General features: G+C 53.9%; 1 protein-coding gene across 1 annotated transcript; it reads right to left on the reverse strand.

Moving 5' to 3' along the window:
• Nucleotides 1-10292: 10292 nt before the first annotated feature.
• Nucleotides 10293-14888, reverse strand: LOC142559392 (uncharacterized). The gene is made up of 4 exons (XM_075670994.1): nt 13353-14888; nt 11725-12380; nt 10753-11017; nt 10293-10676 (listed from the first exon to the last, which is right to left on the reverse strand). The coding sequence occupies exons 1-4, from the start codon at nt 14886-14888 to the stop codon at nt 10293-10295; spliced, it is 2841 nt and encodes a 946-aa protein (XP_075527109.1).
• Nucleotides 14889-15394: the final 506 nt, after the last annotated feature.

The following is a 15394-nucleotide window of genomic DNA, read 5'->3' on the forward strand; positions in this document are numbered from 1 at the left end:
GTATAAATCTCTATAGAAATCCTCAGCCACTTGAACTATCTCATCCATATTAGTAATGATATTGCCGGCTTTGCCTCTTAACGCATACATCTGATTCTCGCCCATTCCTAGTTTCTTCTCCACTGCTGTTAGGCTTCCTCCGTTTCTGAGGGCATGCTCAATTCTATCCATATTGCTACGGAATAGTATTTCCAATGACGAAGAGCCGAGCAGTAAGAAGAAGATGACGACGATTGGAAGCTAGCGCGGGCTGTTGCCTCTTGGCCAACTGCGGCGTATTGCCTTGTAAATATACTTGTAAATAGCTTTTCGTCGGTGTCTTCCTACGTAACATATCTGGTGGAGGTGGACGTTCCCTGTACCTCGTCACGTAGCTTCGCAGTGGACGGTACGTCGAGCCTTCCTTCATGGCTCCCGGCGACGACAACCCGACTCCGCCGGCTCCGACACCTCCTGCCACTTCGACGACCTACATCACCCTCTCCGCTCCCCGTGATCCTGGCGTATTCTCGGCAAAAGATGGGGAAGACGTCGAGGACTAGATCAGCCTGTACGAACACGTCAGCCGCAATAACCGGTGGGACCCTGCTATCATGCTCGCCAACGTAGTCTTTTACCTCGGTGGCACACCTCGAGTTTGGTATCGGACGCACGAAAATGAGCTGACCAGTTGGGATTCGCTTAAGCAAAAGCTTCGAGACTTGTTCGGCAACCCCTACGGTCACCAACTTGCCGCGCAGAAGGCGCTTTCCGGTCGTGTGCAGACGTCAACGGAGCCCTACGTCACGTACATTCAGGACGTCTTGGCTCTATGCCGCAAAGTTGACGCACACATGACTGAGTCCGACAAGGTCTCCCACATCCTCAAAGGCATTGCCGATGACGCCTTCAACTTTCTCGTATTTAACAACGTGGCGACGGTGGATGCAATTATAAACGAGTGCCGCCGCCTGGAACTCGCTAAAAGCCGACGTATCAACCAGCAGTTTGCCCGTCTGCCCAACACCCCAGCGACATCTTCCTGTGCCGACGCTCCTCGTCCCAACAACACTGGCGATGTTACCAGGATTGTCCGGCGTGAGATCGAGGCCGCCTATCCGGCTGCGTTTGACTCCAGCCCCTCTAATGCACCTGCAGTCACTGTTTCCCTGATCCAGGCAGTTGTCCGCCAGGAGTTCGCCAACATGGGTATTCACACCATCTGCTTGGCCCATCGCCCTGATACCCACCCGGCTTCTTCGATTCCACCCCGTCCCGCACCTTCTTACGCGCCACGTTTCCGCAACACCTCTGAATGGCGCACTGCAGACGACAAGCCAATTTGTTTTCACTGCCATCGAATTGGGCACATTTCTCGGCACTGGCGCTGTCGCTGGAGTTCGCTGAACCAGTCTACATATACTGCCTACTCTCGCCCCCCAGGTGGCCTTTCTCGTCCCTATGCTGCCCGCTCAGATAATGCCGCCACCGATTCTCCTGCGCCGAACCGCCCCTATTCTCCTTCGCCTTCGCCCCAACGACGACAATCTCGCTCCCCCCAGCCCCGTTGCTCCTATTCGCCGACTCCCTTCGGACGCCGCTCCCAGCCGGAAAACTAGACGATGCAGCGCCTCGAGGTGACGCGGCATTGCTCCATTGCTGCATTGCTGCACTGCCACCAAATCCTCTCCTGACGTTGCCCACTCATCTGAACCTTCTTGACGTGCAAGTCGACGGTGTTCCTGTATCTGCTCTCAGACACTGGGGCGCATTTGTCGGTAATGAGCGCTGACCTTCGTAACCGGCTGAGGAAAATAATCACGCCCGCCACGACGCCTGTTGTCCGTGTCGCCGATGTAATTGGTATGTGTGCCGCCCGCGTCTCCTTCGCCGATCGCTCCACTACCGTGCTATTCACGGTCATTGCTCACTGTCCCCACGACATCATCCTCGGCCTAGACTTCCTCTCCGCACATTCTGCTCTCATCGATTGTTCCGCCAGTACTCTCCGCCTCGACCTGCCTGTTCTGGACCTCGCTGAACAACACCCTACTCGCCTCAATTCCGTCGACTTCGTTCGCTTGCCACCTTCGGCACTGACTTACGTTGACTTCGTGTCATCCCCACCAGTGCCCGACGGTCACTACATCGCGGCTCCTATGCAAGACGTCCTCCTTACACACGGGATCACACTACTTCATACAGTTTTATCTATTGCATCGAATTGAGTCTGCCTGCCAGTGGTCAATTTTGGCTTGACGACACAAGTGCTGCCACGCGGGATGTCTCTGGCCCAACTTCGCACATTCGAGGATCACTCTGTAGCATCGATTTTAGTAGACGACAATTCAACTGATCCTCCTCTACCATCGCAGTCGGCAATTTGTACCATCGCCAACTTACAGAAAATGATTGCACCCGACATGCCGTCCGAGCACGCTCGTGCGCTCTACCGCGTTCTGATTTCCTACCAAGGTATTTTTGACTTTAACGATCGTCCTTTGGCCCAAACAACAGCTGTTAAACATCGCATTAATACCGGCGATGCCCCTCCTATTCATCGCCGCCCGTATCGCGTATCACCGGCTGAGCGTCAAGTTATTCACACTGAAGTTCGCAAAATGCTTGCCAAGAACATTATTGAACCGTCATGTAGTCCATGGGCGTCACCTGTTGTGCTGGTAAAAAAGAAGGATGGCTCATGGCGCTTTTGCGTGGATTATCGGCACCTTAACAGGGTTACCAAAAAGGACGTGTATCCCCTACCCCGGATTGATGACGCCCTTGACTGCCTCCAGGGTGCTCGCTATTTCTCCTGTATTGACCTCCGCTCCGGCTATTGGCAGATTGCTGTGGACGATCTCGACCGCGAGAAGACTGCGTTTGTAACACCCGACGGTCACAATCAATCCAAGGTGATGCCGTTCGGCCTGCGTAACGCTCCTGCCACTTTTGAACGCTTGATGGACTCCCTTCTTCACGGTTTCAAATGGTCCACATGCCTGTGCTACTTCGACGACGTTATAGTATTCTCCCCAACATTCGCTACGCACCTCGAGCGCCTCTCAGCAGTCCTGGACGTTTTTCGGCGAGCCTGTCTGCAACTCAACGCATCGAAGTGCCAATTCGGCCGTCGCCAGATTACCGTCCTTGGACATCTCGTTGACGCGAACGGAGTGCAACCGGACCCAGGCAAGATCCATGCTGTTACGCACTTCCCTGTTCCAAAGTGTGTCAAGGATGTGCGCAGCTTCATCGGCGTTTGCTCGTACTTCCGCCGTTTCGTGGAAAATTTCGCGGCCATAGCACGACCACTAACCGAGCTTTTGAAAAAAGACGCCCCTTTCCAGTGGGACGATAACGAGGCCTCTGCATTCTCGCTTCTAATCGACCTTCTCACAACGCCTCCCGTTCTGGCCCATTTCGATCCTTCTGTGCCTACCGAAGTCCGTACTGATGCCAGCTGTCACGGAATTGGCGCAGTACTGGCACAACGCCAGCGTGGCCACGACCGTGTTATCGCTTACGCCAGCAGGCTCCTCTCGCCCGCGGAGCGCATCTATTTCATCACTGAGTGTGAGTGTCTGGCCCTAGTTTGGGCGGTTGCGAAGTTCCGCCCATACTTATATGGCCGACCCTTTTCCGTTATCACAGACCATCACGCGCTTTGTTAGTTATGCTCATTGAAAAACCCTACAGGAAGACTTGGTCGCTGGGCCTTACGCCTCCAAGAATATTCGCTCTCTGTCACCTACAAATCCGGCCGACTACACAAGGACGCTGACTGCCTGTCTCGCTACCGGTAGACGAGCCTGACGACGCCGAAAGTAGTACCGCCGACGGCATTTTCTCTGTGTCTGCCTTCGCTAACATTGCCGATGAGCAGTACCGAGACCTATCGCTGCGAGTACTCATCGAGCGTCTGCGCTCTACACCTACCGACGCATCCGTTCGCCGATATGTCCTCCAGGGCGGCAATCTGTACCGAAGGAACTTCCTCCCTGGTGGCCCTGATTTTCTTCTTGTCGTGCCAAAACATCTACGACAGACTGTGCTCGTTGAGATGCGTGACGCACCCACTGCAGGACATCTTGTGGTAACCCGCACGTACGACCGCGTCCACCGCCGCTTCTATTGGCCTGGTCTCGCTCGCTCCGTCCGACGCTATGTTGCTGCCTGTGATTCCTGCCAGCGTCGGAAAACACCTCAGGTGCTACCTTCCGGTCATCTCCAGCCGATCACCGTCCCTGTGGAACCGTTCTTTCGTGTTGGATTAGACCTCCTCGGTCCCTTTCCCACGTCATCCTCTGGGAACAAATGGGTAGCCGTCGCAACTGATTACGCCACCCGATACGCTATCACGCGGGCTCTCCCTACATGTTGCGCCACTGACGTCGCGGACTTTCTCTTGCGTGACATTATCTTAGTGCATGGCGCCCCGCGACAGCTGCTTACTGACCGTGGTCGTAACTTCCTCTCGAAAGTTATCGCCGACATTGTGCGTTCCTGCTCTATTCAACACTAGCTGACTACCTCATACCATCCTCAAACCAATGGCCTGACAGAGCGGTTAAACCGTACTCTTACCGACATGCTGTCCATGTACCTTTCGAAGGACCTCCACGACTGGGACGTTGCCCTTCCTTACGTCACATTTGCTTATAATTCTTCCCGGCAAGACACCGCCGGATTTTCTCCATTTTATCTACTCTACGGTCGCGAACCGACCTTGCCCCTTGACACGGTACTTCCTCCTGCTGCGACCTCAACAACCGACTATGCGCGCGACGCCATCGCCCTCGCCGACCATGCACGCCAGCTTGCCCGTGCTCGACTGACGGACTCGCAAACCACGCAGCAGCGTCAGTACAATGCCCGCCACCGTGACTTACAGTTTTCGCCTGGTGCACTCGTGCTCCTGTGGTCGCCCTCTCGTCACGTCGGACTTTCAGAAAAGCTCCTTTCGCGATACACAGGGCCCTATCATGTGCTGCGCCAGGTGACGCCTGTGACGTACGAAATTGCTCCTGTGAGCTCAACCTCGTCATCTACTCTGGCATCTAGTGATGTCGTGCACGTCAGTAGGCTCAAGAGCTACTACACTGCTTCAGAGTCCGGCCTTTAGTCGCTCCGGGACGGCGCTTTTGCCGCCGGGGGTAGTGCTACGGATAGTGTTTCCAATGACGAAGAGCCGAGCAGTAAGAAGACGACGACGACGATTGGAAGCTAGCGCGGGCTGTTGCCTCTTGGCCAACTGCGGCGTATCGCCTTGTAAATATGCTTGTATATAGCTTTTCGTCGGTGTCTTCCTACGTAACAATATTACACCTCCTTATGTCAGCTATCTTACGCTTGTTGATTAATTTGGAAAGTTCTGCCAGTTCTATTCTAGCTGTAGGGTTAGAGAATATCATACATAGGCGTTTCTTAACCAGATCTTTCGTCTCCTGCGATAGCTTACCGGTACCCTTCCTAACGAAATAACCATTGACTTGTATTGCACACTGCTCAATGATGCCATTAAGATTGTCCTTCATTACTTCAACACTAAAATCCTCTTCCTTAGTTAAAGCCGAATAGCTGTTCTTTACTTTGATCCGGAATGCCTCTATTTTTTCTCTTACCGCTAACTCAATGATCGGCTTCTTATGTACCAGTTTCTTCCGTTTCCTCCTCAAGTCTAGGCTAATTCGAGATCTTACCATCCTATGGTCACTGCAGCGCACCTTGCCAAGCACGTCCACATCTTGTATGATGACAGGGTTAGCGCAGTGTGAAGTCTATTTCATTTCTAGTCTCGCCATTCGGGTTCCTCCACGTCCACTTTCGGTTTTTGCCGCTTTTGTAAAAAGGTATTCATTTCCGCATATTATTCTGTTCTGCAAACTCTGCTAATAACTCTCGCTTGCTATTCCTAGAGCATATGCCATATTCCCCCGCTGACTTGTCTCCAGCCTGCTTCTTGCCTACCCTGACATTGAAGTCGCCCATCAGTATAGTGTATGTTGTTTTGACTTTACCCATCGCCGATTCCACGTTTTCATAGAAGCTTTCGACTTGCTGGTCATCATGACTGGATGTAGGGGCGTAGACCTGTACGACCATCAATTTGTACGTCTTATTAGGTTTCACAGCAAGACTTGCCACCCTCTCGTTAATGCTATAGAATTCCTGTATATTACCAGCTATATCCTTATTAATCAGGAATCCGACTCCTAGTTCTCGTCTCTCCGCTAAGCCCCGGTAGCACAGGACGTGCCCGCTTTTTAGCACTGTATATGCTTCATTTGTCCTCCTAACCCCACTGAGCCCTATTATATCCCATTTAATGTCCGATAATTCCTCCAATAACATTGCTAGACTCGCCTCACTAGATGACCTTCTAGCGTTAAACGATGCCAGGTTCACATTCCAATGGCGGTCTGTCCGGATCCAGAGATTCTTAGCACCCTCTGCTGCGTCACAGGTCTGACCACCGCCATGGTCAATTGGTTCGCAGCTGCTGGGGCACGTAACCACCCATGATACATTTTTTTCCTGGTGACCATTCTTCAACGTCTAACCCATGTTACAAAGTTATTGTTTGGCGCAAGACGTGCTTGCATGTATAGGAAATTTCCACAATGCCTTCGCATATTTCATAGCGACAGAGCGAATAGTTCTGTAGATTCCCGATCAAACGCGATCGCCAGCGATTTCGGTGGAAATTACGTTGATTTATGTCTGGCTATGCAACTCCTTGACCTGCAGATCACATTCCGACGACGGGCCACAGTACGTGCCACTATCATTATGCTTTGAGCGTTACTTCTTTTTGAGGCCACAAGTGGCGCGAAATATGGAGTTAGATTTGCGACTCACAATTGAGGAATTGTCTTTGTTCTTCACCATCACTTCTGCGTGACAGTGAAGACGTGCTACATTTTCATCGAGTGAATACGAGTAACTGAACCATTTGTTCCACTTCAGTTTACTCTTCTAACACAATATTTGATAATTAATAACCGAATTTTTTCCTCCAATAGATTGCAAAATAGAGGAACTTGAATATTAGCAGGACGTCTTAGGAGAAAAAAATTATTGTTGGTTATTCTGGTTTCACCGGACAGCATAAAAGTGAAATTCAACAAGAATATCCTTAGCATATTTAAATGTCTGCCCACTTCCAAAAGATTCGTTGAAGTTCCTTCTTTGCACGCTGATACCAACTACAGGAAAGAAGAGGGAAATATAAGTAAAAAAAATAGATAAGAAGACTAGCGAAGGGATAGTCAGAGTGGAAACACTTTAAGAGGAATGACCACTAACGGTCGCAAGAGTCCGTATGCAATGTTCAGTCGTTTACTAGAAGCGCTGTTTGTCTTTCTGGCCTTGAGCATCTATTAGTACTTAGTACAAGTCTCCAGGACATTTTCGTCCGAGCGCAGTCTGCCATCCACGGCGTTGAGATTCCAACCTCCATAGGTCTAACGAGACGCGTCGGCCTAGAAACGATAGGATGGTTACTAGTGCTTTGTTTAGTCTTGGCTATATTAAAGGGAAGCTGAAGAGTCTGTCGAATTCAACAAGGCGCTAATATACGAATGCGGCAACCTTATTATAAACAATGCATGTAAAATTTAGGGCGGGATTTTTCACTTAGGAACGACGTAATCGCCAGTTAAATTTGCACTGTAGCTCCGCCCCCCGTCGAGCGCCGCGCGCTGCTGTTGACGCTGACGATGCGAGCAAAGACCGGAAACCGCGGCGTAGTGACGTCAGCACTGGTGACGTAGTGAGGTCAGCACTCCTTCGCAGTCTCCGCGACCGTGCCTGACCGCTCTTGTTTCTGCGCGCGTGCCGTCATAATCTGCCTCGCCCGAGCCTGCATTCCTTTGTGTGTATGTGGAGTGGTAGTTGACGTGCGCAGCATGAATTGAAGTGGTGGGCCGATCATGTCGGCATTCTGTGCAGCCTACGGTTGCATGAACACCAGCGGCCGCGACAATGTTCCATTACCCCCCGCAAGACAAGAAGCTTGCAGCTAAGTGGGAGGCTGCTGTGAATCGTAAGAACTTCAAGCGCTCAAGAACAACAGTGCTGTGCTGTAACCAGTTCCGTGACGACGATTACTACCAGAGTTTATCAATAAGGCGTGAATGAGTGAGAGTACGACTTTCTGCTAGCAGACTTTCTAAACGCAGCGCGAAAAGGTAGGGGCAACGAACGCACAAAGTCGGGACGGGTGCGGGCGGATGGATGGTAATTGGTCTTGGAAGACCTTATGAATACACGAACTCGTCCAAACCTGGATTTTGTTTTATTTCTAGCTCCTTCGTGTATATAGCACGCTGAACGGGAGGTATACATGTTCATCTCCCACTCTTGACGCAGGTTTGGTCGCAAACCGCCGTTAATTTTCTACTCGCACGTGTGTTGTAAAACAGCCAACGTGCAGCTACCATAATGCAGTGCAAGTGTAAAGTTTTCATGTGTTTGAAAGCCGGCGCATGCCAGGACACTGCGCTCCCCTTCGCGCTCAAAAAGAAAACGGCTGTCTGACGTAGCCGAGAGAATTCGCCGCCTTTATGGCTCCGGTTACGAGTAGCGTGCGGATGGCGCGCTGATGAAGGCCACTACACGTGCTACAAGAGCCGGAAAACTTTTCCCGCATGTAAACCGTCTCTGTAGATTGCCGACAGTTTTGGGGCAGCGCACAAATGCCGACGATCCCATCCCTCCTTACGTTCCCCGAGGAGGCATGCAGGAACATAACAGTACAGTTTGCCCGGAAACGAACTCACTGGACCGCGGAATACAGCTTTGCAAAAAATATACTCACCAAAGAACATTTCTAACACGAGGAGATGCTAACACTTCACTTTCGTTCGCGTCGAAAGTACTGCTTGCTACCAACATCTTTTGCTTCTTGGAGAGGCCGGACGTATACATATACAGAGCAACTCGAACTCCTCAGAGAAATGCAAGCTCTCGAAATTTACCATTACCGTCTCACCAAACCACAGCGCCAAACCACCTTGCACCGTGCTGCATGTTGTGGGCTCAGTGTACGACTCCGCGCACGGCGTCGCCAAGTGGCCCCCGAGAAGTGGAGCCTCACGACGCGGCACGACGGCGCACGGCGATAGACCCACCGCAGGTTCGAGCACCGAGCCGAAAGACCTGGCCAGCTCTGGCCGTACGCATGGGCGCTCTCCCAGGAACACAAGGCGTCCAGGACAGTTAAGGCGTTTATTGATCACAAATGGCCAACATGTACCAGACTGCACCCAAACACACGGAGTACACTCGGCGCCCGCGGTTCCCGATGGCGAGGAAGGCGGGTTACACGCCGCGTCGAACAATGGTTTGCGCGCGCGGGCCGAAATGCGTTCGCAAACGCTACCTAGCGCTTCCAGTCACCGACAATGGTCTGCGACGGTTCGAACACGCAAAATGTGACGCACTGAGCACCTGCGACTACCGCAAGGGCGGAACGCAGAGCCACTCAGCAAGCCACACTTACGCAAGCTGACAAAGCACGTGAACGTCCCCAGGCCGGGGCGTTGGGGACACAAATAGCTGGTCGCTCACGTACCTTGCAGCTTGCCTCTCGTGACCGGCGCTCGTCCCTCTCGCAGCACGACTCCCCCGCGCACGGCGATCGTCCCCAGTCGGGGCTTCTTCCCTACGTCACGCCCCCACGACCCAATCGCAGGGCCGCGTAGCATGACGTCACGGGACGCGGTCGCGGCGCCCGGGGAAAACGGAGCGCGGTCGAGGGGCAGGCATTTGGGAGGGGTTTTCCTCGCAATGGCGAATAAGTCCGGAGCCTTAGGCACAGCAACGACTGCGCCCCGGTGGACCGAAGGAACTCCCACATCCCTCTCCCCTTAAATGTCCCTACCAGCTGAGAAGTGAGCCGGCGGCATGTAACACAAAGGAAAAGTCCCCTGTATCAGCCAGCATTAGATATTGCAAGGATGGCTAACCTGCCTCCGTTCCAGCCCTTAAACACATATTAAAGAAAACGAGAACGATACAATCAGGGCAAATACACTAACAGCATAATTATTTAACACGTACAGCAAACCCAGTGAAAATCGCGTACAACAATATAACTCAAAGGGAAAACTGTACAACACACTGCTCCAGAACACCCCCAGAATATCCCCAGAATAAACGTACTGTCTGCTACACGAACACAGAAACATACACACACACGCACAGAGACACACACTCAAAAATAAACATTAAAAAAAAGTTAAAGAACCCCACCTACAAAATAAAACGGCAAGACGTCCCCGGAGCCTCAGCGCTCAGTCCCGAACGTCTCATTCCAAGGCCATCGCGGGCACTTGGTCGGCGGCCACCACGTTCGGATTTGTTTGTTTCGGCGGAATAATATGTCGCTCTCGGTGGGCTGCCTTTTCACCGTCTGGAGCTCCCTGCCGAACGAGCGCTGCGAATCCGGGGTCCTCCCGCATCCTCTGCCGGCACACTTGGGCAAGCTCGCCGTCTGTCAGCGCCGTCGCCGCGCCAAAAGGCACCGGGGGATCTCTCGCCGCACTCTTCCCCCTCTCCTCCGGGTGCATCCGGCTGGTGTAGTGGCTGTGGTGAATAACAAGGGTCCGGCACTTCCCGCAGGTAGCAGCACCAGCAGGCAGGGGCAAGTGGGCGCCGTCCGCGGCTGCGTCCGTTAGAGTGAGCGTGTGCCCCTTAAAAGGATAGGGCACGGGGTGCTGGCACCTCTCCACTCTGCGCTGCGCGGGCCATGCCTTCACTGACACGTACCAGAGGGGTGCCGATACACCCTCCTGGCACGTCCAGGTGGCGACACTCCGTGTTTTCGGACTGGTCTCCGTAGCTGTGGCAGGCGGGACAGTCGTTGGAGCAGGGAGTATCCTTGCGGCTGGAGCGGCTGGCTGTGCAACCCGGCGCCGGCGTCGGCGGCGGCGGCGGCTCGAAGGGGCGACAAGGGCAGACGGCTTGTCCATCTTGAGCGCGAGTGCGCTGCAACTCCAAGCTACCGACGAAGGCGACTGTCGAGAGAGAATGACTGCGGGAAGACAGTTCCGGGCACCGGCAGCAGCAGTGCCAGCAGTAGTAGTAAATGCTGACACCAATCGTTTCCAAGAAGGAGCGAGCAGAGATGGGGGCACAGGATGGAGGGTCGCGAAGCCAGCTGGACGTGGTTTTCGTCCCCTTTTGCACGCGCACACACGAGGCACCCGCGACACGTGCCCTTAGGGCTTGCAGCGAATTCGGGCGCAGGCAACACCAATGTCTGAAGCGTCCAATGTCTCAAACCTCCCCCCTCATCTGACGCTCCCGTGGTCGCACGCCCCCGCTTTCCGAACATTTACGCGGCGAGTCTCAAAGACGAGACAACAAAAGAATGAGGGCACCAAGCGCGCCTCTACGGCTACGTACAATGACGATGCGGGGTAAGAAGCGGGGCACTTTGAAAACAAGGCTATGCACACGAGGAAGACTAAACCTATTATTCAAACAAGAAGAAATACAAGCACTGAACAAACGGGCAAACTTTTTGACATCTAGTTAGGGCGGGCTGGAACCGTGGCGCGCTGGCCTCTGTGCGGGAAATCCCGAGAGAAAAGAAACACTCGCTCGCAGAGGCAGAAAGCAAGAGTAACGCGTTTCTTTTACCAGAAAGGTCTGGCAACGCGAGGGCGAATTCACAATGGTGGTCGTCGCCTGAGGGGGTATCGATGCGACGGCCGAAAGCAGTCGGAAACACCGCACCTGCTTTGTTCCTCGGAACACCCGAGATCGCTGGGCTCCGGTGCCGGCTCGACTGGCCTGCAATGGTAGGCTTTCAAGTCGGCAATGTGAACGCGGCCCCTGGTTCTCCCCGTCTGAGGATCCGTCAGCTCATACACAAGTGGTGAAAGTCGTTTCTCCACTCGGTAAGGCCCCAGCCATTTAGGAGCCAACGCGGCGGAAAACCCTTTGCTGGCGTCACTAAGAGCGTGGTTGCGTTTCAGCACCAAGTCACCGACCTGAAAGCAGACGTCGCGATGACTCTTGTCATACTGAGCCTTCTGCTGGGCTCGGGCGGCTCCCAAGCTGTCCCTTGCTCTTGAGAAAGCGCGGGCAAGCCGGGAGCGAAGCTGCGCTGCGTACGAGGAAAGGTCCCCTGGCGCATTCTCAACCCCTGCTCGGCGCTGCGTAACGATGGTTAGCGGATTCGCCAGTTCACGGCCAAAAATGAGGAAAGCGGGGGAGAAACTTGTTGAGCGGTTTTGCGCCGTCCTGATGGCGAACGCGAGTTCGTTCACGTGGTCTGCCCAATCCTTCTGGCTCCTGGCAAAGGCCGTGAGCATCGACTTCACAGTACGATTAAAGCGTTCCGTGAGGTTGGCCTGGGGGTGGTAGGGCGATGTGAGGCGATGCTCGATCTGAAGGGATGTACACGTCTCACGAAACACCCGAGAAGTGAAGTAAGACGCATTGTCAGTAATCAAACGCTCTGGAAATCCAAAGCGTGTGAAAACTTCCATTAGCTTGTCCAACACTGCCCGAGCCGTCACCTTGCGGAGCGGAAATAGCTCCACCCACTTTGTAAAGTGATCGACCACTACCAAAAGGTGCTGAAAGCCCTGCTTACTCTTTGGAAAAGGCCCAATTAAGTCGCAGGCAGCAAACTGCCAAGGCCGCTGACTGTCAATCGGCTTCATTAAACCCGGCGGACGGCCACCGCGAGATTTCGCCGTCTGACAGACGTGACAAGTCCGGCAATAACGGAAAACGTCGCGCTTCATACCGGGCCAGGTGACAGTGTGGCTGAGTCTTGCAAAGACCTTAGAGCCACTGAGGTGTCCAGCCAGCGGTTCATCATGAGCGTAGTGCAAAAGTGCGCGCCTCAGACTTTTTGGTATCACCACCTTAAACGGGTTAATAGATTCGTCCTGGGTAGCGATATATCTAAGCACGAGCCCATCGTGGTCTAGCAGGTAGGAATCTTCGGAAGTACCAGCAATAAAAGCTGGCCCGGGTACTTCTGCGCTCGTTGCAACACCAGCAACGTTACGGCGCTCCGTTTCCGCTACTCTACCAGCAATTTCCTTGCAAAATGAATCCTCCTGCTGGGCCTTTAGAAGCTCTTCTCGGCTGAAAATAATCGCGGTCCTTCCAGAGTGAGAGCCGGTTCCATTACTTCCTTTTGGAGATACTGCAAAGGCCTCGTTCTCCGGTGTCGTGGTACGCGGCTGTCTTTCTGCGGCTAACTCCTTCCGCACCCGTGCGAGAACATCATGCGCGGTGACATCGTGTTCATTAAAGGCACAGTCATGAACGGTTAAGTTACCACCAGTGCCGGGCGATCTATTCGCAACGCTCCCCTTTGGCTCGTTTACAACTATTTCCCCCACTGATGGGGAACTCTCGTCACCGCCCGGCTGTAGAACGCCGAAAACCTCTTTTACCGCAGTCTCCTCTATAGGTGGGGACCCGAAGACGGTCTCCCTCTCTTCCTCGGCCACTTCACCGCTCGCACAGGCGGGCGTGTCGGCGGCTTCCGTCTTTCGCCGCTCGCCTCCGGCATCAGCCGGGTGGGGAAGCGGCGCACGCGAAAGCGCGTCTGCGACGACGTTCGTGCTCCCCTTTCGGTACTGCACCGAAATGTCGTAGTGCTGTATTAGAAGTGCCCAACGTGCCAGCCGACCCGCATGTTCGCGAAGCCTCATGAGCCAGCTGAGCGCGCTGTGATCCGTCTGCACGACGAATTTCGTGCCGTCTAAATAGACGTCGAATTTCCTCAGTGCAAACACAATCGCTAAGCACTCTTTTTCCGTCACGGAGTAGTTCTTCTCCGCAGGGAGCAGCGCCCGACTAGCAAAAGCCAGAGGGTGCAGGACACCATCGAATTCCTGAAGGAGGACCGCCCCCAATCCCAAATCGCTCGCGTCCGTTTGAACGACGAATTTCTTGGTCAGGTCAGGCAATCTGAGGCGAGCTGTCTCGGCGATGGCTCGGGACAAGCCGCGGAATGCCTGCTCCTGCTCCGGTTCCCAACGCCACTCCACAGACTTCCCCAACAACTTTGTCAGCGGTGTTTGGAGTTTCGCACAAGATGGAATAAATGACCGGTAGAAATTGGCCATTCCGAGGAAGCGGCGGAGGCCGCGTACATCTTTGGGGGCGGGAAAATCCAGGAGAGCCCGGAGCTTCTCCGAATTCGGCTCAATGGAGCCTCCTCCTAGGGTGAACCCCAGCAAGTGGACTCGAGTTTGCGCCACTTGTGCCTTTGCCGGATTTAGCGTCATGCCCGCTGACCTGAGCTTCCCAAGTATGTCCCCAACGTGACGTATGTGCTCCTCAAACGTTTCGGAATAGATCACGATGTCGTCGAGGTAGCACATGGCATGGGACCATTTGGCATTGCCCAGAACCCGATCCATTAGCCTCTGAAATGTGGCTGGGGCGTTGCACAGACCAAACGGCATTCGCTCAAATTGAAAAAGCCCACGATGGCACGTGAAGGCGGTTTTTGCTTTGTCCTCGGGTTCCACCTCTACTTGTAAGTAGCCCTTAGCAGCGTCCAGAGTCGTGAAATACTTCGCTGAACCTAGGCTGCCCACAATTGACTCGATGGTTGGCAACGGATAGGCATCTTTACGGGTAAGTGCGTTCAGTCGACGGTAATCAACGCAAAGGCGGAAACTACCATCCTTTTTTGGAACCAGGACGACAGGAGATGCCCAGGGGCTATCGGAACGCTTGATGACACCGGTCGCCAGCATCTCGTTAAGCACACCAACGATAGCCTGTCTCTTGGACAGGCTAACCGGCCTGGGGTTGCACTTCAAAGGACGCGTATCCCCAGTCTCGATCCTGTGGCGTACAAGGTCAGTGCAACCTGGGTCTTCTGTGAACAGGTCGTCATAGCTGAACAGAACTTCGGACATGTCAGATTTCTGTTTGAGCTCCAGCCCTACCGCACGGGCGATCAAAGGGTGGAACGCGCCACCTCGCGCAGGCACGTCTATCTGAGCGGTAGTGCACGCAGAATACTGCGCCAGAAAGGGCTCAGCTCCCTCATCTAGCGCGCCGTGCGGGCCCGCCACTCGCTCCGCGGCGACACATGCAGGAGCCGGAGGGTCAGCGAAAAGCCTCAAAGGGGACAACGGTCCCACCCTACAGCCTCCGTTCGCAATGTCTACCACTATATGGGTCTTGCGAAGAAAGTCACGACCCAGAATCACGGGAACACTCAAGCCAGGCAAATGAATGAAGCGATGGCGCCTCGTTCGACCATCCCAACGAACAGACAGCCTCGCTGCCCCGCCTGCAGGAACGGAGCCGCTGGCTAGGTTAAAAGTTGCTCGGCATTCGCGCAAGCGAACAAAGCGCTGTTGCAAGAGGGTCGAAACGTCGTCGCCAAACAAAGAGGCACTGGCCCCTGTGTCGAGGA

The sequence above is a fragment of the Dermacentor variabilis genome, chromosome 10, assembly GCF_050947875.1.
Source record: "Dermacentor variabilis isolate Ectoservices chromosome 10, ASM5094787v1, whole genome shotgun sequence".
NCBI lineage: Eukaryota > Metazoa > Arthropoda > Arachnida > Ixodida > Ixodidae > Dermacentor > Dermacentor variabilis.

What these genes read in the sequence shown, in the direction of transcription:
- LOC142559392 (XM_075670994.1), bottom strand. Translation starts at nt 14,888, where the DNA reads ATGTCCGAAGTTCTGTTCAGCTATGACGACCTGTTCACAGAAGACCCA. An exon ending in GTGACGAGAGTTCCCCATCA is followed by an intron (nt 12,381 to 13,352) that starts GTGGGGGAAATA and finishes ACATCCCTTCAG; the next exon opens with ATCGAGCATCGCCTCACATC. An exon ending in GGTGTATCGGCACCCCTCTG is followed by an intron (nt 10,677 to 10,752) that starts GTACGTGTCAGT and finishes TATCCTTTTAAG; the next exon opens with GGGCACACGCTCACTCTAAC.